This window comes from Phoxinus phoxinus (assembly GCF_949152265.1).
Source record: "Phoxinus phoxinus genome assembly, chromosome: 21".
Lineage (NCBI taxonomy): Eukaryota > Metazoa > Chordata > Actinopteri > Cypriniformes > Leuciscidae > Phoxinus > Phoxinus phoxinus.
In genome coordinates, this window is record NC_136896.1 from 1,167,779 (window position 1) to 1,195,278 (window position 27,500).

The 27,500-nt window shown below is 37.8% G+C and overlaps 4 protein-coding genes across 5 annotated transcripts in view; 2 read left to right on the forward strand and 2 right to left on the reverse strand.

The window, feature by feature from the left end:
• The window catches only part of dnajb12b (DnaJ heat shock protein family (Hsp40) member B12b), a 19,804-nt gene extending 19,308 nt beyond the window's left edge, over nt 1-496 (forward strand). The window contains exon 9 of the mRNA XM_079595961.1: nt 1-496. This exon is cut by the window's left edge and continues 510 nt beyond it. The gene's annotated coding sequence lies outside the window, so the exon portion shown is untranslated.
• Nucleotides 497-1,170: 674 nt separating this feature from the next.
• ddit4 (DNA-damage-inducible transcript 4) lies at nt 1,171-2,856 on the reverse strand. Its single transcript, XM_079596076.1, has 3 exons — nt 2,701-2,856; nt 2,269-2,454; nt 1,171-2,162 (listed from the first exon to the last, which is right to left on the reverse strand). Exons 2-3 carry the CDS (start codon nt 2,444-2,446, stop codon nt 1,675-1,677), a joined length of 666 nt encoding a protein of 221 aa, XP_079452202.1. The 5' UTR covers nt 2,447-2,454; nt 2,701-2,856; the 3' UTR covers nt 1,171-1,674.
• Nucleotides 2,857-13,034: 10,178 nt separating this feature from the next.
• On the reverse strand, nt 13,035-18,419 carry anapc16 (anaphase promoting complex subunit 16). Its single transcript, XM_079594516.1, has 4 exons — nt 18,307-18,419; nt 17,493-17,641; nt 14,742-14,816; nt 13,035-13,349 (listed from the first exon to the last, which is right to left on the reverse strand). The coding sequence occupies exons 2-4, from the start codon at nt 17,632-17,634 to the stop codon at nt 13,240-13,242; spliced, it is 327 nt and encodes a 108-aa protein (XP_079450642.1). The 5' UTR covers nt 17,635-17,641; nt 18,307-18,419; the 3' UTR covers nt 13,035-13,239.
• Nucleotides 18,420-18,554: 135 nt separating this feature from the next.
• The window catches only part of ascc1 (activating signal cointegrator 1 complex subunit 1), a 15,486-nt gene continuing 6,540 nt past the window's right edge, over nt 18,555-27,500 (forward strand). Inside the window, exons 1-6 of one of the 2 annotated variants that reach the window (XM_079595096.1) lie at nt 18,555-18,630; nt 19,429-19,552; nt 20,056-20,155; nt 23,895-23,992; nt 24,670-24,848; nt 27,401-27,500. The exon at nt 27,401-27,500 is cut by the window's right edge and continues 34 nt beyond it. In XM_079595096.1, the coding sequence (XP_079451222.1) occupies nt 19,435-19,552; nt 20,056-20,155; nt 23,895-23,992; nt 24,670-24,848; nt 27,401-27,500 (595 nt within the window). In that variant the 5' untranslated portion in view covers nt 18,555-18,630; nt 19,429-19,434. Of the gene's footprint in view, nt 18,631-19,425; nt 19,553-20,055; nt 20,156-23,894; nt 23,993-24,669; nt 24,849-27,400 lie in introns of both variants that reach the window. The other variant, XM_079595095.1, reaches the window with a different exon arrangement.

Sequence of the window (27,500 nt, forward strand, 5' to 3'; positions counted from 1 at the left end):
ATGACTTTTAGTGGAAATATTTCATCGCTGGCAGAGACTACGCTGCAATTATTTCACTCGGAATACTAATAAAGTTTGAATGTGCCACTGTCCTCTGTGTGTGTGTGTGTGTGTGTGTGTGTGTGTGTGTGTGTGTAGACGCAGGACGTCAGCTGATGCCACAGTCGCTGCTGAATCATGTGTTTCTACACGTTCATAATCACCCAAAAAAAGAGTAAAAGTGTGTGTGTGGAACGCTGAGAGAAAGACAAACCCTTCATTTAATATTGAGCAGAACTATTAGAATACTCTTTCATTGATAAGTTGATCAGATTATTAATAAATCATTTTATGACCAAATTGAAAGGCCATATTTTTTCCTGTATGGATCAATAATTGTAAGACAGTTCTTGATATCAGTGGTCTAGTAGTGCATCCATCTCAACAGTCAATAATGGAGCATCTCTCAAAAAAAAAGTTAATTGTGCATTATACATGATCAAGGTATTCATAATGTACAAATTCAAAACGCAAATATTTAACCAAAGTTAAAATGCATTTTATTTGCCAATTCCTTGTCACACATAATTAGTTGTGTTTGAATGCGTCTAACAATGAATAGACAAGTATTATAATTAGTGCTGGGCAAAGATTAATCGCATCCAAAATAAAAGTTTGTGTTTCCATAATATATGTGTGTGTACTGTGGATAATTATTTTGTATATGTAAATACACGTGCATGTATATATTTAAGAAATATTTGCATTTGTATACTGTGTATATATTTATATATATTTTATATATAAAGAACAGATTTTTCTTAAATATATTAATGCATGCGTGTGTATTTATATATAGAAAATAATTATACACAGTACTACACACACATATTATGGAAACTTATTTTGGATGCGATTAATCTTTGCCCAGCACTAATTATAATGCATTATATCTGTGGTTATGTGATTATTCAGTGCATTAGTTGTAAGAATAACTAATGCATTATATAATTAAACTTTGAATAGCAAATCTGTGGCACGCATGAATTGATCAAATGCACACAGTATCATTATTAGAACGCAAGTTTGGATAAAAGTGTCAATATATGCATTAATTTGTAATGTGTTTGTGTGAAAGTGTCATTTATTTTCTGATTGGCTGAAAGCATTCAAGAACACCAAAGACATTAATTCTTTAAAAAGATTTATTTTTTGCATTTCTTTCAAAGTACAAAAAACCCAACATGTTGCATTTGAATATCAAATAAATAAGATGCATGGAATATGCATATGACCATTTAAAAAAAGAAAATGTTTAAAAGTCCTCTTCCATTTGATCCAAGGGCACAATAACTGCATTCACACGGTCACACATCTTTGAACAAACTGGCATAGAAGGAAAAAAAACAATGTTTTGCATGGAAAATAGCTGCCATATCTGGTTTCCATAAACCTGAGGTAGATGTTCCGAAACGCCAGCTTCACTGGAACGGCAGCAAAAGTGCAACTTCAGTAACAAACATTTAAAGTATTTTAATGTACCCTATAAATCAGCATCACAAATGCCCTGCGAGTTGGTCATTTACCGCGTTGAACAGTCATACAACACGATTGTAACTTCATGGGCGACATGGTTACAAGAGGCTTAGTTTAAAAAAAACCTAGTAAAAGTCCATGAGACGTATGGAGTCGGTCTCAGCATTCTTCAATCAAAAGCTCTTCTGAGCTGTACAGTTTTCTTTTAATAACTCGAAATCCAGTGCTCAGTTTAAGTGCACGTCTAAGGACCGGAGACGACGGAGATCTGCCGGTGAAGAGCCCCTGGATCTTGGGCCACAGACCCCTGGAGTCGAGCCGGAGCACTAGGGTCAGCTGGAACGTGGGCACCAGATCCGGGTCGACCGCGATCTGTCCCGCAGCCTCGTACGCGCTGTCCTGCTCCACACACAGGTCGATGAGGGCACCTCGCAAACCACAGGGCTCGCTGACCGACAGGTGCACCAGCTCGTGCCCGATGTGCTCCAGAAGTTTCTCTGGAATAAGGAGTTTGGAACAGTGCAGGACACCATCTTTGGCATCCGTCAGGTTAAGTGCGATGAGTTGCACCACTTCTTTGCACAATGCCTCTTCAGTGGGGTCGAAAAACATCTCGGATTCTGACAGATCAGGGATGGATAGGGAACCTGCGTTAGACAAATGCATGCATTAAAATCAAGATCTTGCATGGAAAGTTTGAGAGAAAAAAAAAGAAGTGCATTAGATCCAGGACCAGAAGGTTCTGATATTTACCTGCATCTGATGCATCATCTAAGCTGCTGCTGTGTGTGTCTGAATCAGAGTCCATGCTTTGGATGCTGTGCAGTTTCTGCATTAGTTTGCTCCAGGATAAGCGCTTGGATGGAGCGTCAGATGTTGGTGTGGAAGTGAGACTTGAGTCTTCAGATGAAAGGCTGGAAATCAGCTGCATTATTCAGTCTGTAGAAGAAAAGGTACGTTTTTATTATTCATGCGCGCGACACAAAAGCAGCTGGTAAACAAGTCAGAACAAACTAGAGTCATTATAACTAAACAAACATGCTTTTAATTGTGCACGGCTGATGATAATATTGCAGCACAGCCACAGAAGTGTGTATGTGCATTGTTGCTCTCTCATTGTACTTCAAGGTTTTGAATGAACAGCAATAAAAACAGCTCTGTTTAAACATTAAAACCTTAACTCACCGATATTCTGTGCTGTATATCCTCAAATGCGATGAATTGTCTGTCGGTTCCTCCAGAGAAAATAGTCCGTAACAAAGACTAACAACTAACAAAGACCTGTGTGAACCGGATTAAGTGCAGCAGCTGTTAGTATCTGCAGAGTCTCTGCAAAACACTGACGCAACCCGTTCAGCGCCGCTTTATATACCCGCTGGCGCTGGCCACGCCCCCTCGGACTTTACAGCCAATCAGCGTTAACGTCACGTCTTTCGCGTCCCAAGTTCGCCTGGTAACACGGAGCAGAATGAGAACTGCAGTCCGGCTATTGTCTCCAGTGGAGGAGGGGATAGTTCACTTCTCACTTCACCTATTGTCCTCTCTCAGGACATGTAGTGGCGAATCTCACGTCCTGCTCATTTGGATGTGGTGTGACTGAGCGATATGATGATTTGCATCTTGAATCGAAACAGCAGTTTGTAGCCTATTGTGAAATACTGAATCTAGCAGCGCTTTCATTGAGTACGTGCAAGAAGAGCAACACAATGACTGACTTCACTGAATAAACACTGACACTGCCAACTTATGCCGCCTCAAAGTCACGTTTTTATCGTTTTACCTGTTTAATTAAAAAAGTATTCATTGTCTACTGTTTTTATGCATGCGACTTCATGACCTCATTAAAAAAACAAAACAAAAAAACATAAAAATGTGTTTACAGTGACGAAATGCGTTCTCAGAACTTTGGCTAATGTTCTCTCAAAGTTATGAACAAAGGACTCTCCAGTAACGTCAATAGAACGTTCGTTCAAAGTTATCTGGCCTGTAGTAACGTTCTAAAAACATTTCAGTTGGACACTTTTTGAATGTAACAACTTTTTAGAACGTTCTGTCAAAGTTAAGAACAAAGGATTTTCCAGCAACGGCAATAGAACGTTCTCAAAACATTTCAGTTGGACGTTTTTTTAAATGTAACAACTTGCTTTAGAACGTTTAGAGAACATTTAAAAGTAACATTCCCACAATGTTTAAATTATACAATGGAATGTTCACTTAATGCTCATATAGTAACTAACTAAGAAAAAATACTTTTATTAATTTTTTTTTTTAATGAATGAATAAATGAATGTTTTCATAACTTAATGGCAATGTATTTTTGTTAGTTGAGTAGTTACACTTTCCCTAATATTTTAACACACAAAAAAACAAAAACGGTTACACTTTATTTTAAGCTGTCATTGTTACAGTGTAATTATATATTTAAGTCCTGAGCCATATTAAGCAACTACATGTACTTACTATAGGGTTAGGGTATAATTAGGATTTGGTTTAGAGTTAGTTGCATGCAATTATGCATAATTTACTGTTATTACTATGGTAAGTACATGTAACATATGTAACAAGGACACTGTAAAATAAAGTGTTACAAAAAAAACTTGATTTTAAAAAGTCTATGGACACTTGAACACTTCACACATTAACCAGAACCAAACTAAAAGTAGCAAATGGCCTGAATCTGTTGGGGGTTGTTCACATGTGACTGCTGAGACTAACCAAGTTAACACACTTTGGTGCATTAGAAAGAGCAAACAAACTTAGAAACTTAATCTTGACTGGGAAGTGTGTCCAGTTTTTACTTGATTAGGATTTAATGTGCTTTTTCTTGGTCTTTGAGCTAATAAAGCTTATAGGGTTTGTGAAGGAAGGGTTAAACGTTTCCTAGTTGGGAATGAAAGTCTGGACTAAGGCCGTCCCACACGGACAGGCACATTCCTGCCCCCACAACACGTCTTCTGTTTGCTATAGTGAAGCGTGTTTTCCTAGAGGATCAACCCTCGAGTCCTGCTGCAGCTTGTGCATGTAATGCGTTAGAATCACTGCATGAACACTGAAAACATCAACGGGCCTTGAAATATCTGTCAGGAGACCCTTTCTGTGTTCACTTGGTGTAGACTATAGGATGGAAATGGGTCCACACATAAACACAGGTTTCGTTTGCTCTAAAGGCATGCGGTGCATTTAGAAACGCCTGCGATTCCTCACACCTCAGCAAAACTGCTTGACGACAACTGCTGAAGTTCTGACCTCTATAGGCAAATGTGTCTCGAAGACGCTTAGGGAAGGAGGAACCCTGTCTTTCCTGAGGAATGATGCAATATTAGCACTGCATATACGTCTGAATCACCTTAAACAAAAACTGAATTTGGTAAAAAAAAAGCTTTTTATGCACCAAATGTCTGGAATGAACTCCTTAAATTTAGAATCACTTCCATTTATTAATATATATACAAAATATATACAAAAAATATAACATCTATTTGGATCAAATGAGCTGTTCCGCTGGATCCTAAAGTAATTTTTCTTCAATGTGCATTTCAGATACACATGTATACATTATAAAGTATTTTTTTGGTAAATTGTTTTGCATTTTTAGTTTGAATTTTGAGGTTTTTCTGTTTACTGAAGCATTCCTCACATTCATTTAATTCCTTTGGAGTTCAAATTGACAGAATTTTCAAACAGAATTTGGTAAAAAAAAGCTTTTTATGCACCAAATGTCTGGAATTAACTCCAAAACACCTTAAATTTAGAATCACTTCCATCTATTAATATTTTTAAAAACCTTTTAAAGTCAACTTTGACTGAATGGTGTAATCGTTTTTAAACTAGGTACCCTTTTAAATTATATGTTTGTATTTACTTAAGTTAAACAAAATGTTTTGTTTGTGTATGTATAGTCTATGTATAGAGATTTGTTGTGTAGACGTGTTTTGTCCTGTCTTTTTTATTTGCAACTTTTTTGGCCGCCTATCTTGGCCAGGAAGAGTTATTGTAACTCAATGGGACTTTTTCCTGGTTAAATAAAGGTAAAAAAAAAAAAAAAAAAAAAAAAAAAACAAGCTTGAAATGTAAAGGCATGTGTTTATTTGTCGTTATTTGAGTAAATTAGATTCTTAACAACTTGCCAAGAAGATTTTGCCCTTTTGAAATGAAAAAAACACGAGTTACAAAGTTAAAAAGTCAAGTTTATGGAAAAAAAAGTCATAATTATGTCATGGTTTAAAAAAAAAAAGTCACACAGGCCTTCGGGGTTGAGATACACAACTTAAGCCATTCGGACGGGATTAGCTTTACCAGGATATATGGAGTAATGATATTTTACAACAGGACGTCTGTAATATTAATGGCCGGGATCAGAGATCTCAGTGAAACCAGCAGAAGTGGGAGAGGAACTCGCTCTACACACCGCCGTCACTCCTGGCGTCATGTGTGTGTTACGCTGCTTCCTGACATCACGTGTGCAAACACATATTGATATATATATAAAACAGTGTTGTCCGGTCGAACGATGTATTAATTGACTTCAGATTAGATTGTGTGCTGAATGCTTTTTCAAGCGTCTCCATACTTGAAAAACTGTGGAAAATTAAACAGGAAATATTTACGTACACAGCGGGTCTATTCGCACAGGATTAGCATTAGCATTACTGGAACTATTTTGACAACGTTTAATCTGTACAGAGGGAAAGGGAAGCAGGCCTTCACAGCGAGACACACGTCAGGATTGTGTTGTCGTCAAGTACAGGCGCAGGTCCATCATCAGATCTGGATACGGCCTGTGCTTCGTGGATAAAACATCGCACTCAGCTGCTCATAAACATGGCTGCTATACTTTGACCTGCCACAAGATGGCGCTGTTTTTGACACTCTTGATGCTTGAAGCATTCAGGGGAAAGCCTCAGTGCTTCACGAGGCTTCATTTGCCTGTGCCTATGCGTCACGTTTTGGGTTTTGTTTCTTGTTCCTGTTTCATGTATGTCATGTGATCCATTGTTCAAGTCATGTGATCCTGCCATGTGTCTGATGTGTTGTCATTGGTTCATTGCTTCATTGTTCACAGGTGTCCCTCGTCTAGTCGTTAGTCTTGTGTATGTAAGCTCTCATGTTTGCCATGTGTCTATTGATAGTTTCATGTAACTACTGTTGTTCTTGTTCTTGTTCTTGTTCTTGTTCTTGTTCTTGTTCTTGTTCTTGTTCTTGTTCTTGTTCTTGTTCTTGTTCTTGTTCTTGTTCTTGTTCTTGTTCTTGTTCTTGGCATTTGGGTTCTCTACAACTTGTCTCCAGAGGATTCCTTGTCATCTTGACTTTTTGTCATAATTTCAACTTTACGTAAGTAATCATTTTAGACTTTTTATGTCATAGTTTTGTTTGTTTTGTAAGTAATTTGACTTAGTGTGTCATAATTTAGTTTTTTTTGTAAGTACTCTGACTTTAGTGTCATAATTTCAACTAATCATTTTCAACTTTTTATGTCATAATTTTGTTTTTTGTAAGTAATTTGACTTAGTATGTCATAATTTCAACTACGTAAGTAATCATTTTAGACTTTTTACGTCATAATTTAGTTTTTTTGTAAGCAATTTGACTTAGTATGTCATAATTTCAACTTTACGTAAGTAATAATATTTGCCTTTTTATGTCATAATTTAGTTTTTTATAAGTAATTTGACTTAGTATGTCATAATTTCAACTACGTAAGTAATCATTTTCGCCTTTTTATGTCATAATTTAGTTTTTTTGTAAGTAATTTGACTTAGTATGTCATAATTTCAACTACGTAAGTAATAATTTTAGAGTTTTTATGTCATAATTTTGTTTTTTTTGTAAGTACTTTGATTTATATGTCATAATTTCTACTTTTTTCATAGTTTCTATACTTTTTATGGATCAAAGTGGTCGCTTTGGAAAAAAAAAATCTATAACTGCGTTGCAAGTTTAATCCTCTACAATAGGGTTACTAAAATCTGCAATACCAGGTTGCTTAGGATCAAAATCATGTTGAGTAAAACTCATTAATAACTAAAGCAGCTGTAATAATTTCCATGAAATGCTTCAACAATGGCTGGATAAGGTTAAAACATTTGACTGAAATCATTTGACCACTTCAACAGTAAATAATGAACCTCTTCAGGACAAAGAATTAAGAAAATGGCTCAAGAAATCAGTTATGTGAAACCCTCAGAGACGGGCTAGAGCTTCACCACGGCCTTTATATTTAGGTCTGCATGCACACATTCCTATACGTTAGGCTATATTGCAGGAAGCGTGGGGATGTTGGACGGAAGCCAAACCTCGCAGATGTACTTCAGCACACGAGAGAGAGGACAAACAGTTCCCTCTGAATGAAAACACAGACACGTGTCCCCGACCGCCAACAAAACACACTCTACGTCACCTCAGTCACTCATGTACTTTATGAGTGTGAATGATCCTAATGTTGTCATAAAGTCAACCACAGAACTGAGTGTGTGGGGCTTTATGCTTTTGTTCTTCTGAAAACCGGCGGAAAGAGAAATGTTTGCACAATGTGCTGGATTACAGTACTGTACAGTTATCACATGCTTGTGCTGGGACTGGGAGTCAGTTGTTTTATTTGTGATCATAACACAGTGAACCGTGCCAAATTGTGACATAATTTATGTCCATACAAAGAAATTATGTATGAACACATGCAAACACAAGAGAGAACCAGCCAAATATTAATAACCGATTATGTTTTAGTCAATGTGTGCCAGTAAAATAAACCCAGAGGCTGTAATTTTGATAAATACTTTTACCAAGTTTAGTGTTTTGCTCTTCCCTCAAATTTATAAAATATTTTAAAATATAAAATACTTTTTTCATATTTTGATGGTTTAATCAAACTGGTAGGCTCTTTAAAAACAAACATCCCCATCACATTTGACCACTACTGCGTTAGAAACCTGTAAAAAATATAATATTTTATGAATTTAGAATAATAAAATGAAGAAAATTAAGCATGCTTGCATCATAAATACTTTTCTTTAAACCATAAAAATATATTTATGAATTTAGAATAATAAAATGAAGAAAATTAAGCATGCTTGCCTCATCAATACTTTTCTTTAAACAATAAAAATATAATATTTATGAATTTAGAATAATAAAATGAAGAAAATTAAGCATGCTTGCATCATAAATACTTTCCTTTAAACCCTAATTCTTATTTCTATACCGCAAAAAACCCCCACAAAACTAATTTTCTTTACTAAAATAAAAATAATATATTGTTTAAATTTACATTAACTACTAAATATTTATACATCACTGTATCTGTTGTACTGCCTTTAATTTATTATTAAAAACTGTATTACAGTAATGAAAATCACTAATTAAGAATTATAATACGAATTTAAGTATTGTAAAATGTCTGGATGGGTCTATTTTATGCAAAATTCTTACAGATGTAAAATTGATTTTGTTTCTTTATTTTTTGGGCTTTATTTTCTTCATGCAAAACATTTCTTTCTTTCTTTCTTTCTTTCTTTCTTTCTTTCTTTCTTTCTTTCTTTCTTTCTTTCTTTCTTTATTTCTTTCTTTCTTTATTTCTTTCTTTCTTTCTTCAGATTTCTGGTGTGTAATGTAGTTTTCTAAGCTCCACCCTCTCGAGGTCCGGCTTTAGGACCCAGCGGTGTGTGTGTGTGTGTGTGTGTGTGTGTGTGTGTGGAGTTAGAAACGCCCTTGTGTGCAACAGTGTTCAATCAACATCTCATCTAAAACGGAACAGAACGTCCAGTGCTTTTATGCAGCGAGATCTCTGCTTTACTTGATAAACATCTATTGAGGATCTGAAGGAACTCGGGGCTCGCGTTACCTCAGCTGCGCTCCCCCTTTCCCAGTGTCCCCCAAGTTTTAACTTTTATTCGTATTATTTCCATATAATATCCCCCAGACAGTTGATGTTAAATGTCAAATCTGAGAGCTTTGATGGAGGGATGTGAAACACACACCTCTGAAGACTTGTTTAAGTGTGTGTGTGTGTGTGTGGGAGCAGCTCCTACTTCTCAAGGACAGATAATGTGTGTCTTGTTTTCCTTTTCAACAGCTGCTGTCCGTCAGTCTGTCCACACACACACACACACACACACACACACACACACACACACACACACACACACACACACACACACACACACACACACACACACACACACACACACACACACACACACACACACACACTAACCCTCAGCCACTGCATGCTTCAGCAAAACTACTTTCTTATACACTTTTTTTCTTCTCTTCTCCTCAGTTGACTAAACTCAACGCCTGAAATGTAAATTAGTCATGCACTGAAAACCATTTTTTGTACTGGTCAAGTGTAAATATGACACTCATGCTTTTGAATAAATAAATGCATGACACATTAGAGGATAATAGAAAATTATCTGAAAAGCAATATTGCTAAACTGCTTATTTGATTGTTTATATTGTCGCAAAATTATCGCCCAGCTCTACTATACTAATAAAGCAGCTCTACAGAAGACAGAAGTGTTATTCAGCAGGAGTCAGTTCAGTGCTGATTCAGTTCAGTGCTGATTCAGTTCAGTGCTGATTCAGTTCAGTGCTGATTCAGTTCAGTGCTGATTCAATTCAGTGTTGATTCAGTTCAGTGCTGATTCAGTTCAGTGCTGATTCAGTTCAGTGCTGATTCAATTCAGTGCTGATTCAGTTCAGTGCTGATTCAGTTCAGTGCTGATTCAGTTCAGTGCTGATTCAGTTCAGTGCTGATTCAATTCAGTGCTGATTCAGTTCAGTGCTGATTCAATTCAGTGCTGATTCAGCCATAGACAGTATATAAGATGGACACAGCGACCCCATAGACTTCAACGGAGAAAAGTGAAGCCCATTTGAAGCACTCACTTCCTGATCGCCAGGCGAACTGCGCAGGCTCAAACTGAGCTTGAACACGTGAGCAACGTGTCTGACAGCTGTCAGTCTTCTAGTAGCTGTGCGGAGAGAAATCTGAATCATTCCCTTCCGAATCTCGCAGAGACGGAGAGCATGAGCATTAGCTGTCCATGAGCTAGCAGTAGGATCAACTTTATCACTCTCTGTGGGCTTCTCCCTTCACTTTATCGGACTTTATGCCTCCACGTCCCCCCGATTGCCTGCGAGCTTCTCCGCCGGTGTATACGGTAATTTCTCTACAGTGCGACAGAGAGTCGCGTGAGTTATGACGCAATCGTTAGCCTATTTTTACAAAAACGGCTTCTACGGGGCCATAACGTAAGATACAAGGTAATGGAGCCTTTTATACATTGTCGAGTTTCTTTAGAAATAAATAATGGACAAATGGAGTCTTTGGACGCCTCAGATGTAAAGTTATTCGCTGTCAAAGTGACGCCAAAATGAATGGGAGTCAATGGAATGCTAACAGCAGGTGAAGTTCTGCTACAATGGCGGCGCCCGCGGAGGCTTCAGTTTCCGGCGGATGGATTACCCCCTTGGGATTCAGTTCAGTGTTGATTCAGTTCAGTGTTGATTCAGTTCAATTCAGTGTTGATTCAGTTCAGTGTTGATTCAATTCAGTGTTGATTCAGTTCAGTGTTGATTCAGTTCAGTGTTGATTCAGTTCAGTGTTGATTCAGTTCAATTCAGTGTTGATTCAGTTCAGTGTTGATTCAATTCAGTGTTGATTCAGTTCAGTGTTGATTCAGTTCAGTGCTGATTCAGTTCAGTGCTGATTCAATTCAGTGCTGATTCAGTTCAGTGTTGATTCAGTTCAGTGTTGATTCAGTTCAATTCAGTGTTGATTCAGTTCAGTGTTGATTCAATTCAGTGTTGATTCAGTTCAGTGTTGATTCAATTCAGTGTTGATTCGATTCAGTTCAGTCTTGATTCAGTTCAGTGTTGATTCAGTTCAGTGTTGATTCGATTCAGTTCAGTGTTGATTCAGTTCAGTTCAGTGTTGATTCAGTTCAGTTCACTGTTGATTAAATTCAGTTTAGTGTTGATTCAGTTCAATAACAGAATAAATGTTCCAAAATATATAATAATTAATAAATTATGAAACTAATTCAACTCCGCTGTAAAGCAGCTCTAAAAAGACAATAGTGTTGTTATTATTCAGTTCAGTGCAAATACAGTAGGAGCCAAAAGTGATGGAGATAATTTTAAATATGAGTGAAGAACAAAATACTAAACCTGGTTAAAGGAGAACTCCGGTCAATTTTAACATTGAGCTCAATTTTTAGTAAATTTGGAGTGCTGTCAATACAGAGAACAACGACAAAAATCGGTGTTGCCTACACTGTGTTATCCTCTTTTTAAAATTTGCACCCTATTGACTTGAATGGGGTCTAATTTTAAACCTGCTTTTATTTCTCTTATCATCCTTGATGTGTCATTACAAGTGCCCAGCCATGTTAGATGATTCCTTCAGAGTGAACACGAGTGAATCTGACTGCAGGAGATGTGAAAGATATGAATAAAAATGATGTTAATTCAGCCAGCGCAAATACCTGTATTTAGTTCCTGTTTTCGGTGGAAGTCCAAAGTAGTCGATTGTGGAGTTCACGCGCATAGGTTTAGTTACTATGATCACGCGCGTGAACTCGACAATCGACTACTTTGGACTTCCACCGAAAACAGGAAGTAAATACAGGTCTGTGCGCTGGCTGATATAACATCATTTTTATTCATATCTTTCACATCTCCTGCAGTCAGATTCACTCGTGTTCACTCTTAAGGAATCACTCAACATGGCTGGGCACTTGTAATGACACATCAAGGATGATAAGACTAAGAACTGGTTAAGTTTAAAACTTGCCCCATTCAAGTCAATAGGGTGTAAATTTAAAAAAGAGGAAAACACGGTGTAGGCAACACCGATTTTTGTCGTTGTTCTCTGTATTGACAGCACTCCAAATTTACTAAAAATTGAGCTCAATGTTAAAATTGACCGGAGTTCTCCTTTAAGGTATTTATCTGTCAAACTTTTTTTTTTTTTACTATGCATTAAAAAAAAGCATAAGCTGACAGAAAAAAGCACACATTGACTACAACACAATCAGTTATTAATATTTCAGTGATTCTCTCTTGTTTTTTGCATTTGTTCATACATAATTTCTTATTAAAGACAGTTATGTCGCATAATTTGGCATGTTTAATTTGGTAATCACAAATAAAACAATCGACTCCAAATCACAACTACACAATATGACAATATAAAATCTTTAACACATTTTTTATTATATTAAGATGAGTTTTCAAAGCCAGACATTAATTGTCTACACCACTGTATAAAGCATGAAGATAATACACACATTAATGACTTTCTGTAAAGCTGCTTTGAAACAATGTGTGTGAAAAGTGGCATATTAAATAAACTTGGAGTTTGTATTTCTTTAAAATATCATGCATTAATAAATTGTGCTCAGACAGACCAAGAACACGCGTTAAGAAAGTTAACAAGATTTTATGTTAAAGATTTGAATGCATCCTTCAAAATAACTCATGCAACATTATTGATTGTGCTTAAAAAAAATTGTATTGTTCATGTATTCTGTTATTTTAAGGTATTACTAAGGCTTTATTATTCGAAACACAATGCATATTTACACACATGATCACAAAAACTCTAAAAATGTGCAAAACGATATATAAACCGACAGTACATGTGTCATTCATAACTGTTCAGTTCATTGAAGACGAGGGAGAGCAGGCTAATGAAGACGTTCACATCGGCTGTGAACGCAGTTATGAGGTGGTGAATCCCAGGAGCTGCTCGATGGGTTTATATTTCCACTCGTCCGCCTCCAACTGCTCCACCAGTCCTGCCAGTCGCTCCATCCGGGAAACCTGCTGATCTGAGAACAGAGACCGGATGCCACAACAGCAACCATCTGTCAATCTCGTTTCTCAATCAATCAACTCAATCTTTATTTCTATAGCAGGTCATTATCAAATGAGACCAATTCAAATTCAGCTCTAGAGACAACCGTCGTTATCCAGATCAGTTCAGTTCAATAACAGTGTCAAAAAAAAAAGAAAAAGATTTTGGTGCGACCAAATCATGTGCTGGTGCGACCAACTTAGAAAGTGCAACCAGTGGAAAAGTTAGTCTGGAGCCCTGACTAACTTTTCCACTGGTTGCACTTTCTAAGTTGGTCGCACCAGCACATGATTTGGTCGCACCAAAATCTTTTTTTTTTTATGCTACAACATACACTTAAAAAAATTCTGGGTTGTTTCAACCCAATTTTGGGTCAAATATGGACAAACCCAGCCGTTGGGTTACATTTTTAAATTAAATTTTTAACCCAACGTTTGGGTTTGTCCATATTTGACCCAAAATTTAAACAACCCATCATTTTTTTAAAGTGTAGATTAATCAATACATGCTGATGAATAGGTGTCCATCTTTTCAATTTAATATGACTTATAGTCCATTAGGAATTCAGGAAATGTAGGAATTATGCACAGTTACTTCCTGGTTTTCAATAAGCCAGCTCGAGCATTTCTGTTCACTGTACATCCACACAAAACCATCAATTATGGTTAATTCATTATATTTGAATGCCGTTATCACACTTGCCTAATTAGCCAATAAAGCAGTTTTATTGATTGCAATAAAGACTTGAAGCTAATGTGAACGTTGGGAATAAGAAACGGAAACGCACACACACACGCAAAAACATGTACAGAACTTCAAATGTTATTTTTAACGTGATGACCAAAAACTATAAATATATACCAATAAATATGATAAAATCACTAGGTTTAAAAATAAACTGTCAAAGTGAAAAATCCTGAAATGTTTTCCTCAAAAAACTTAATTTCTTTTCTACTGAAGAAAGATCAAAGATCAAACATCTAGGATGGCATTGGGGTGAGTAAAGTATCAGGACATTTTCCTTTAGAGGTGAACTACTCCTTTAAGATGCGGTTTGGTCGATCGGATCACAAGTGGACGATGCTGAATACAGGTTTAAACGGGATCTAAAACATTTTGATTTAAACTTTGTCAGCTGGAGAGACCAGTTTGGTTTGAGGAAATGAAAAACGTACAAAGCACAATGTTCTCTGACCCGCCCAGAGACCCTCGAAGAAATCAGGACGGGCATGTGTGTCCCTCGTGTACTTTTGATCCGGTCGACCCAAAACGCATCCTAATGCCGGGTGTAAACCAGGTGTAAACAGGACCTCATGCATGTCAGTCTGGGACCAGATAAACCTCGCCTGTGAAACTGAGTACTTACCATGCTTAACCTGCTTCAGAGTGGATGCAACTTGATAGCTGAACACAGACTCGCACAAAAACCTATCGGATCCATCTGTGGAAAAAGGCAAATGCAGGCAGTAGATCAGCATTGAGAAAAACATGCAAACACATTTAGAGATATCAGCCGAATAGCAGTGCTAATGGACCCAAGGTTGCATCTGGTAAATTACCGCACTAATGTGTCACGCTCAATTAAAGTGAAAGCACACTTTTGATGGACAAAATAAATATGATTTCACACAAAAAGTGCCCAAAATGCACAGAATGAGCACGTCTAATGTTTTAACAAGAACTGGAGTTGCTATGTCAGACAAGAAAATGAAGACTCAATAATATTTATAGAAAATGTACCCATTTAACCTTGTTTTTATTATTCAGTTTGGGTGAAAGTATATGGAGTTTAATAAAAAATAAAATAAAAAAACTAGTCAGAATATACAATATAAGCTTTCTTTTAGTTAATGTAATGGCCTACACAGACAGGTACATCCCAAATCAAACCTGAGTGTACTTTATTATTATTATTTTTTATGTTTGCTGTCTTGTAAACATATGGAAGTATGACTGAAAAGACAAGATCAGAGCTTTTACTTGCTTGTTTTTGTTGTTTACGATTTACATGCAATGGGCTTTATGCACAGCTGCACTACTTCCTGAACTTTAGCCAGCTCCTTTGTTTCCTGTCTGCCATTATTGGACAAACTGATGAATCCAGGTGTGTCTGATTATTGTTGTTGGTCAGGCACACCTGGATTAATCAGTTTGTCCATAGTTTGTGCATAAAGCCCATTGTTGTACACACTCCCCATCTTAACACACATCAAGACTATCAAGTTTATAATGACCAACTTCTAAAAAGAAAATGTTTAGTTGTCTTTGTAAAGAGATGCACACACACACACACACACACACACACACACACACACACACACACACACACACACACACACACACACACACAACTTGTTTAAATACATTTATGTTGTTAATAAATAACAATAAATTGTTGTTGTACAGCAATATCTCCAAGTTTTGTTTTTCCCTGTAGAAATTTCAAATGTCATGATTTGCCAATGCAAGAGTACCGGCACATTTTCCCCACTTCAAGCACTGAGTACATCAGGAGTTTATGTAAATAACACTTGCCTGATGGCTAATGCTACCGCTAACCCGGACGTCGAGGTCACTCACTTCCGTGATTTGGGAAAAGTCCTGGAACTGGGCGTCGCTACACTACATCCTTACGCATCGCTTTCTGCCAGGACTTTTACAGCTTTTCCCAAATCACGGATGTGACCTCGACGTCCGGGTTAGCGGTAGCATTAGCCATCAGGCAAGTGTTATTTAAATAAACTCCTGATGTACTTACACACTTTACAATGCCTCGCTTTATGAGTACAGAAGCTATGTGCAGTACTGTAGAAGTTTGGTGTTATTAGTGCGGTAATTTACCAGATACAACCTTGGATCCGTCAGCGCCTGCACTGAGCCATTCGGCTGATATCCCAGAATAATCTCTAACTTTAATAATGTTCCAGCGAGGGGAAAAGCTTCTGGGGAGGTTTGGCTCGAGGTCATGGTGCAAACGACCCTAGGTCGAAATTACTCCGAACCGTCCCTTTAAAGGGTTAGTTCACCCAAAAATGAAAATAATGTCATTAATGACTCACCCTCATGTCGTTCTAAGCCCGTAAGACCTCCGTTCATCTTCGGAACACAGTTTAAGATATTTTACATTTAGTCCGAGAGCTTTCTGTCCCTCCATTGAAACTGTATATACGGTATACTGTCCATGTCCATAAAGGTAATAAAAAGATCATCACAGTAGTCCATGTGACATCAGTGGGTTAGTAAGAAGTTTTTGAAGCATCGAAAATACTTTTTGGTCCAAAAATAACACAAAATAAGACTTTATTCAGCATTGTATTCTCTCCCGGGTCTGTTGTGAATCTGCGTTCAGGACTCCCCAGTGACGCTGATGACGTGTTATCTGGTGCGCCCGAGCGTCGTTTACAGTCTGAGGAAGACGCACGCTATATTCAAGCTATTCTACATTATTTGCGTGGATATAATTTTTTTAATGGTGCGTAAATGTGCATGTCGCGGATGAGACACTTTTACAGCGTGCGTCTCCCTCAGTCTATAAATGAAGCTCGGGCGCACCGGATAACACGTCATCAGCGTCTTACGCCATCAGCGGAACTGTGAAGGATTGACAACAGACCCGGGAGAGAATACAATGCTGAATAAAGTCTTATTTTGTGTTATTTTTGGACCAAAAAGTATTTTCGATGCTTCAAAAACTTCTAACTAACCCACTGATGTCACATGGACTACTTTGATGATGTCTTTATGGACATGGACAGTATACTGTTCATACATTTTCAATGGACGGACAGAAAGCTCTCGGACTAAATGTAAAATATCTTAAACTGTGTTCCGAAGATGAACGGAGGTCTTACGGGCTTAGAACGACATGAGGGTGAGTCATTAATGACATTATTTTCATTTTTGGGTGAACTAACCCTTTAACTTACCGGCGGGAATTACCCCTCATAACAACCCCTGCCCCAGAAACACAAGAGCCACAACCGAAGGACCGCAACTGGATGTTTTGTAACGGTAAAGATCTCTCCAGAGCAGTTTATAACACAGGCTTATGTTGCAGCCGGATGTGCCATCTAAGTGCAAAACAAAAGAGAACTAAAGAGTGAAACGGAGCACACACCCTCCATCATCTCTCCAGCTCCTTTCGGGTACGTGTACAGGACTTTCCTGGGTGGGATGAGCTCAGAAGCGCTGAACCCGGAGCCGGTCACCGAGCTGCCACTGACCCCGCCAGCCGAGGACGAGGACGAAGATGCTGCCATTCACAACCTGGACAGGACAGATCACACATCAACACACTGCAGACACCAGCTACATGCACTACAACACGCTCTATATGACCTTTACAATACATACATCAGCGCAATACGCTTATGCAAACATTGAATATATATTGTAGTCTGCTCATATAAAATATACCCGTGTTCTCTGAGAGTACCCACTCTAAATGTCATTGTATTGTGTACAATGTCAATAAAGCATCTTACTTACTTAAAACTAATATAGTTTGTGAAAAAATAACATTTCTTTAGTTCATTCAAGATGGGCAAGGACACGCACTACTACTATAGAAAATCCCCATAGTGTGTGTGTGTGTGTGTGTGTGTGTGTGTGTGTGTGTATATATATATATATATATATATATATATATATATATATAGAGAGAGAGAGAGAGAGAGAGAGAGAGAGAGAGAGAGAGAGAGAGAGAGAGAGCACAGAATACATTTAATTATAAAAAAAAATCTTTAACTTTGACCTAAAAATACATTAATAAAATGGTATTGCCATTTTGAACTCATACATAACAGAGACAACACAGCGCCATTATCACTATTCCACGTTTCATTATCGTTTCAAGAGCAATCGATACAAGAATAAGTCAAAATTAAGGTAAATAAAGTGTTAAAATCGTGTACTATGTTTATGATTACAACCTGTGTCGCCCAAAGCTCCGCCGCTGCTGTTGTTTCTTTCTTCAGTTGGTTTGTTTACGTCAGTTTGACGCTGATCAGATGTTGGCGCGCCCCCTAACGTCGTGGCGTTATGCGGCAAATGTGATGTGATATTCATTTATATGTTATGTTTTTGTACATTGGGCACTATTATTATTATTATTATTACATATAATTTAATTAATTTTTCATTTAAAAATAAATAAATAAAATAAATTGCAAATCCTTTTCTCCCAGCAGAGGACGTGACGTAAAGGCGGAAGTGAGCGCGAAGTGGAAACTCATGTAAACAGACACATCTCAAAGGTATAAAGATTAATAATTTAATTATTAATAATCATACATTCAAGCGAGTATATGTTCTATGTTGTTCTTTAATGAGTTCTGAGTTATTTCACCCTCGTTTGTGGTTTATTATTGTTGTAGCAAAGTCAAATGAAGCACATGCTAACACAGAAACGGTATTATAGATAATTAAATTTCACCAGTGTTTAGAAAACATTATTTTAACAGTGTTTGTACTGAATTTTAATGTATTTTCAGAGGATTTCATAAACAGACATGCTTCCCTAAAAGCCAAAGTTTTAGTTTAGTAATTTGTCCTGAAACTATAAAAAAAGAAACGTTCATAATTAATTAACTTGAAATATAATGAGAAATCCGTCATTATTTGTAGATGTTTTAGTAGATGATAAGTAAACAAAATAAGAAATTAAGAAAAAAGTGATTAGCCCCTTGATAAGAGGTCAATTATTTTGTAAGAATCTCAGAAGAAGAAAAATAATCTGTATTCCCAATAAAGATAAAATTCATGCATGATTTTATATATGTATTGAGCTGTCTTATGAGTTGTGGAATTGATTTATTTAGTTTTAAATACTTTACTTTTTGGTTGTTGCTTTAAATCCAGTGTTTAGTTAGATTTTTTTTGTCAACGTGTCATTTAATTTTTTAAAATGAATGAACAATTAACATAGCACACTTGCAAGTAATTTATATGTGCGTACAAAGGCAATTATCAAAATGTAATGCAATAAACTAGAAAAGGAAATCCCACACACTATCCAAAGTAACTTACGAAAGTTATCAAAATGTATTCAGCAGATCGTGATGGAAATCTTACGGCCGGCTCTCGTTAACATCCACGGGAGAATTTACAGAAAAAATGCCGTTCAGGAGGAATCTTATGAAGAAGAAGAAGAAGAAGATTATTCATATTCAGAAGCAGGTTTGTGCTTTATTAAAAAAAAAGTGTTCATATATGTGACCCTGTCACTCAAACCCAGTCTGGAGTCGCACGGGTATATCTGTGGCAATAGCAACTATACCACAGATTTTGGTCAAAATTATCCATTTTTCTTTTATGCCAAAAATCATGAGGATATTAAGATCATGTTCCATGAAGATATTTAGTAAATGTCCTACCGTAAATATATAAAACATGTATTTTTGTGAGTGAATGCAGCACAATCGTGAACATAAATGCACAACTTTAAAGGAGATTTTCTCAATGTTTACATTTTTTTGCTCCTCAGATTCCAGATTTTCAATAGTTGTGTCTCGACCAAATATTGTCCTATCCTAACAAACCACACATCAGTGGAGAGATTATTTATTCAGCTTTCAGATGATGTATACATCTCAATAAAAAATAAAAAAAACCTTTATGACTGGTTTTGTGGTCACATATGTTTGTAGTTTCACATCATGTAGTGTAATATTTCTCCACAGATGCTGAGCAGTGCCTGGACGAGCCGTGTGACGCTCACGACATACAGCAGACAGAGAAAGGCTTCCGCTGTGCCATAGACGTGCCAAGTGTCCTTTATAAGTCAGTATATATGTTCTAGATCAATATTTTGCTGCGTTTAGAGTCAGACAGCCGGTAAATGTGGCCTAAATCTGTTTTGTTTTTTTGCTCACATGTGAGTGACTCAGATCTCATGTCAGTGTGAACGGCACAAACCACATCTGATCTTATCAAGTCTTGATTTGTGCCACTTCCGTCTGTGGTACTGAATCCGATACTGGGGTGCGTTTCCCGAAAGCATCGTTAGCCAACTATGGTCGCAAGTTCCGTCGTTATCAGCATAGTTCACCGATTTGGTGTTTCCCGAAACCATCGTTCCAACGAACGTTCGCAAACAGCATCGCAAACTTGTGCGGTTGGAACGACAGCTCTAGTTTCTAGTTTACATGAGATGTAGACTGAATAAATCCTGATCTTTAGCAGAATAAGCAAGCTGACATTCAGCACAACCTGTGTTATTTATTTAGAATACATACAAATGTAATTTACGTCTTCTAGTTTGTCAAGAGATTCAAAGCACCGTTTTTGAAGACTGCGCATGTGCGAACGTGCTCATCAGTTCCCAACAGGGGGGTCGCGGGCCACAAGGGGGCCTCAGCGAGCTCTGTGGGGGGGTCGCGTCATATTTTGAAAAGTTTTGAGCAATGAGCATTAAATAAAAGTCCTTAACTTTTTTCTGTTCAAAATTTACAACGTTTATATAATGAGCGAGTTCATCATGAATCCATTTTCCAATCCGTGTTTTTGTCGTATCCTGAGCCACTGGTGCTCCTATAATAAGTGTTTACACTGGGACTATTTTACACGGGTTCGGATGCGGAGTAGCCCAGGACCTGCGTGACTCGTCATAGACGTACACAGAGAGAAGTAGTTCCGGCTACAATGTTCTTCCGAAAGACGCATTGTTCTGGTTATAAACGCAAGTTTATTATCGCTCGCTATAGCGCCAAAAGTGTCAAAAGTAAAGCCTCACATTGATAAAGCCTCACAAATAACATGCAAGTATTGAGTTCCCAGACAGCAGTCATTTAGTAATAATCTATATTCTTTCTTTTTTTTTGTACCTACACACCAGTGTGAATATTTTTGTTATTGCATTTAAAATAGGGCCAGTTTATAGGCTACTCCTAGGCTTACGTTTCTAAATTACAAAGGGCCTACTGATGTTTTTGTTATTGTATTTTCAATATTATAGGCTATTATTTGTGCATAAACATATCTGGTTACAATAAACATACAGTTTGTTTGAAAACAACATATTTTGTCATCCTTGCTGCAAGCTTACAAGAGCGATAATATTATTAAATGTGAAGCGGGCCCTCAAATATTGTCTTGGGGAAAAAGGGGGTCTCAGACAACAAAAGGTTGGGAACCACTGCTCTACTGTGTAAGAACGAGCCAAATATTGAGTCTGGTAATAAAGCAAAATAACTGAGAACAATTAGAAATGGTCTTCAGATGCCATGTCTGTAACGTATATGACAAAATCTAGCGTTAATTCGATCTCAAACAGATTAAAGGTAGGGTAGGTCAGAATTGTCTAAAAAAACTTTTATTCAAATTAGTTTAAACTGTCTTTATATACCAATACATAATTAAAATGCAAGTACTCTGAAATATAGAGTATAAAAAACTGAGTGACTTCAATAAACACAGCTCATTAATTCCATTCACTCCCACCTAAACACGTGGGCGGAGCCAGTAATAGCGGCGGTAGTCATGGCGACGGAGAGTGACAGTCGCGCAAGCCAATCACTTGTTTCGTCCCGGTAGGAATTAATGAGCTGTGTTTATTAAAGATTAAATACACTATAGAGCTGGTAAGTCCCGCCCCCTCCGTAAAACCCCGCTGGACCTCAAAGTTGAAAAACCGTCAATGCAAGTGAATGGGAGAAAATAATTATTTTCTGGTCCCGTTTGAATTGTGCCATGAATGTGAACATATGTTGTCTGTGAATTTTTTATATAATCTTTCATGTTACAAGTTTGACAGTATATGGTATGATTCGTCGGCTAGCAGTTGTGGAAAAGACATAACGAGAAAGACTACATGTCGCCTATGTGACGTCACCGCATAAAGTTGACTTACCCGTGGTTTTCGCCAACCTCAACGATTTTGTCCTCTCCCTGAAAGAAGGCGGTGAAGTGCACCAAAGACAGCCATGTCTAGCGGGATCCGTGAGCTAGAGCCGTGTGCTAGTGGTGTTGACGTTTCAAACGCGTCGAAAGCAGCGAAGAGTTGACGTCCACAAAGTGCTCTCACACAAAGTCTACCCGTATCAAACTTCTACCCGCTAAATTGTAGCATTCTTCACACGAAAGATTATATAAAAAATTCACAGACAACATATGTTCACATTCATGGCACAATTCAAACGGGACCAGAAAATAATTATTTTCTCCCATTCACTTGCATTGACGGTTTTTCAACTTTGAGGTCCAGCGGGGTTTTCGGAAGGGGCGGGACTTACCAGCTCTATAGTCACTAAATTTTTATACTCTCTTTTTCAAAGTACTTACATTTTAATTATGTATTGGTATATAAAGACAGTTTAAGCCAATTTGAAAAAAAGTTCTTTAGACAATTCTTACCTACCCAACCTTTAATTAAAATAAGTTATTAGTCCACCGCGTCCGAGACGTCATAAACCAACGTGGTGAACGATACTTTGCGACATACGGTTTCGGGAAACATTCGTGACCATAGACATGTATAAAGGCTAGATGGCTTACCGGCGCTGAGAGCCAATGGGACCCGACGACGTCACACGGCGGCCATTTTAGGACAGGTCCGCTCGTCCAGTTATAACATTAAAGTCTATTGTGCATGTAGTGCTGAAATAACTATATCTTGCTCAATTTTCAACCGATTTTCAAATGGCTTGGTGTGTCATAAACGTCAGGGATGCGGCTATTTAACTGCATACATTCAAAACGTGAAGCTACAATTTAAACATCGGCATCAGCACAAATCATAGCCACGTTAAAAAGGTTTGTAATAAACCAAACCGTTTGTAAATCCGTCAAGAATTCAGCAAGTTACGAGCATTTGTCACTCACCTTCCGTCCACAGCAGCAGGGAGCAGCAGCGCAGTCTCCTGACCTAAGATGGCCGCCAAGTTGACGACACAGCTGACTCCGCCTTGAGCCATCTAGCCTTTGTACATGTCTATGGTCGTGACTAGCTAGTTGATTTCTCCAACGATGCATCTATGGTAGTTAAGCAGCGAGCGATATAGTTGTACGGGAAACGCACCCCGGGTCAGATGTTTCAGTCATATCAGAATTAATGTGACTATTTCCGTCACTCTCATCACAATTCTGCTGTATATACACGCAAAACACGCTCATATCATAAATCATGTTTAAAAATCTTTTTTTTCTCATCCTCGTTTTTTTTTTGAAAACCTTTTCACAATATTCTAATTTTGAATTTGCAGATTTCATAAGCTGCCATAATCATCATAATTATAACAAATAAAGGCTTGAAATATCTGACTTTGCATGTAATGAGTCTATATAATATATTAGTTTCACATTTTTAGTTGAATTACTGAAATAAAGGAACTTTTATGCACCATATTCTCATATTTCCAGTTTCACCCGTAATAAAGAATTGTGACGCAGCAAATATCTTACAATTTGAGTTCAAAAGAAATTAAAAGAGATGTTTTATTCCACAGTGGAAACGAAACAGGACTTATTGCAGCTTTTTCCATTTTCTGATCCAATCCTCAGCAACATTCTTGTGTTTTGACAGATATATTATCGGTAAGAAGGGAGAGACTCGTAAACGACTGGAATCGGAGACAAAGACGTCGATCAGCATCCCAAAGCAAGGCGTGGAAGGACAGATCGGTAAGAAACCCCAGAAGTATTAATGCAGTTCATCTCACAGCATTACTCGCAGTCATGAATCATATCTCATATTCCCAGGGAATGCATAAAAGCATCTGCCAAATCCATACATTTAAATGTAAATGTAGAATACTCTACGCAACCGCATATGAAAACTGCTCTTTTAATGCCCAAAACTAATATAGCATGTATTTGTTAGTGCAACTGACATGTAATGTAATGTTTTAATATTGTGTGCACCTGCCCGGGGACTGCAGATGGAAATTAGCATTTGCTAACTCTGGTACAAAACATCTTTTCGTAAGATTAATGTATTTTGTACATTGTCCCTGACAAATAAACGAATTAAATGAATAAATAAGTAAAAGACCCTAGGATGTGAGTTTTGCATGTGCAAACATCATCACCCACATCTTCTTCAGATATTACACTCAGAGGAGATGCGTGGTGTGTTTCCGTTTGCGTTAGCGTTTAGTGAAGTGTTGCTGTGTGAGGTGAAGGTGCTGCAGGGGTCACGATGTTCTCGTTGCAGGATGTTCTGGCAGAAGTGTGTTCTTGTGTGCAGCGGTGAGGACTGTGTGTTCTTCCTGTGGTTGGGCTGTGGGTTTATGGAAATGCACTTCTCTATCTCTGTGTGTGTGTGTGTGTGTGTGTGTGTGTGTGTGTGTGTGTGTCAGTGGTCACAGGTGCACACAGGGCTGCAGTCGCCTCGGCTGTTACCCGCGTTGAGGTTTTGATTGACAGCTTTCGGAGGAAGCAACCTTTCACACACTTCTTGTCGTTTGCACTGAATTCTCCTCAGGTGCAGGAGGGATTCCTGCGCTTTCGGGAGCAAGTGCTGGAACACTGCGGACAGGTGAGAGAGAGTGTGTGTGTGTGTGAAAGAGAGAGAGAGAGAGAGAGTCTGAATGGACGAGAGAAAGAGAGAGAGAGAGAGAGAGAGAGAGAGAGAGAGTCTGAATGGACGAGAGAAAGAGAGAGAGAGAGAGAGAGAGAGAGAGTGTGTGTGTGTGTGAGAGAGAGAGAGAGAGAGAGTCTGAATGGACGAGAGAAAGAGAGAGAGAGTGTGTGTGTGTGTGTGTGTGTGAGAGAGAGAGAGAGAGAGAGAGTCTGTATGGACGAGAGAAAGAGAGAGAGAGAGAGAGAGAGAGAGAGAGTGTGTGTGTGTGTGAGAGAGAGAGAGAGTCTGAATGGACGAGAGAAAGAGAGAGAGAGAGAGAGAGTGTGTGTGTGTGTGTGTGTGTGAGAGAGAGAGAGAGAGAGAGAGTCTGTATGGACGAGAGAAAGAGAGAGAGAGAGAGAGAGAGAGAGAGAGTCTGTATGGACGAGAGAAAGAGAGAGAGAGAGAGAGAGAGAGAGAGAGAGAGAGTGTGTGTGTGTGTGTGTGTGTGTGTGTGTGTGTGTGTGTGTGTGTGTGTGTGTGTGTGTGTGTGTGAGAGAGAGAGAGAGAGCAGCGCCTTTACTGTCTTAGAAAATTAAGATCATTTAACATAGATAAAACTCTGATGGAATTATTCTATAAGTCTTATATAGAGCCAGTGTTGTCCTTTTCCATTATCTGCTGGTTTGGAAATCTTAGTGTGAAATACAAAAATGCACTAAAAACATTAGTTAAAAACAGTGGGAAGATTATAGGTAAAGAGCAAAGAAGCTTGACAGATCTGTTTAACAGAAATGTTTTGAGTCGAGTCCATTCTGTGATTTCAGACAGTGGACACTTTCTATACCCAGAGTTTTCTATGTTGCCCTCAGGTCGTCGCTATAGATTACCAAAGATTAAAAATAATCGATACAAATACTCTTTTGTTCCGAGTGCAATTAGACTATTAAATAAGTCTTAATAGGTATTTTTAAGGTTTTTTATTTTTAATTTTTTGTAATACGTGTTATTTATTACCATAATGTATTGTATGTGTCAGTTTCTTTGTCTGTTTACCTGTGCTTGCAACCAAATTGCCCAAAAGGGATCTTAATAAAGCTTGACTTGACTTGACTTGAGTCTGAATGGACGAGAGAGAGAGAGAGAGAGAGAGAGAGAGAGAGAGAGAGAGAGAGAGAGAGAGAGTGTGTGTGTGTGTGTGTGTGTGAGAGAGAGAGAGATAGTCTGAATGGATGAGAAAGAGAGAAAGTTTAAAGCAAAAATCACTTTATTTACTTTTTAAATGTTTGTTCTTATTGTTAGCAGTAGTTAATGCAATAATGTAATATTAATTTAATAATATAATAAGGTTAATATAAAATAATGCATTATATTTTATTATAAGCGTAATTTACATATAATATTATATTTAATATAATATATTATATTTAAGGTTAATATAATATGGTTAATATAATGCAATGTAATAAGGTAAAATATAATTTAATGTAATATAATATGTATTATGTATATGTATAGAAAAATTCACTCTTTTTTATTTTCTCAGTCTCGAGGTGTTTCTCAATGTCAAGGATACTTCCTTGGCAGGACGCGTCCTTCCAAGTCATTTCCTTCAGAGGCTAGGCGAGGATCCTCTTTAGGATTCGAGAGAACACGTAAATGGAACATTCTAGCAAGTGCACGTCATTGCGTCCGTTAGTGAAATCCCGCGAACTCTAACGCGAAGCGGAGGGGTCTTGAATAAACCTAAAAGGGTTGTATTCGCTGTAAAAACGGGCTCGCATACATTATCCCGCTTATTACATGGCTGCCTACCTAACAAAATAAATCAATAATAATAAATCAATAATTTGAGACAAAATATTGATTTCAAAAAGAGTTTATTGATTTAAAAATGATTGTTGCCTGAGTGAACAGAACTGCGTCCATAGCTGTTAAAACACATGCAATGGTAAAATATGTGAAATGCCGGTGACGGCAAACAAGCTAACAATTGTTAAAATGACAGGTTAGCCATAACGTAATTTGTAATATCAATACGGTAGTAATTTGTACTGGCATTTAAACATTAAACTTTACTTATATGACGGTTATAACAAATGTATGGTAACGTAAATATAGCCTACTTGCATTTAAAAGCATATTGCCCCGTTATTGCTCCGACTCCGCTAACATCCGACATTTTGTATTTGTTTTTAATCAAGATAGCAAAGCTGCGCGCATAGGATTGTGGGCGATTTGAGAGCGCGAAGTGCGCGAAGTCTACACATATGCACCCTTTCCTGTATATGGGAAATTTTCCGAACGAAGGACTCCGCCCTTGGTTGAAATTCTGAGGATCCTCGACATTGGAACAGTCCTTCGACGGATGTCGATGACGTAGCATCCTCGAAATTCCGGCTTCCGAGGATCCTTCCTTGACATTGAGAAACGGCTACTGTTCCTGGTCTTATTATGAATGATTCATCGGTTATCAATAAAATGTTTGATAGATTTAAATTTTAATTGATTTGATATGTTTTGAGCAGGACGCAGGAGTGGAAGTGAGTATCTTCCAGAACCCAGCGAAACTGCACCTGACCATCGGCACTCTGGCCCTGCTGAACCAACAGGAAGTGACCCGTGCAG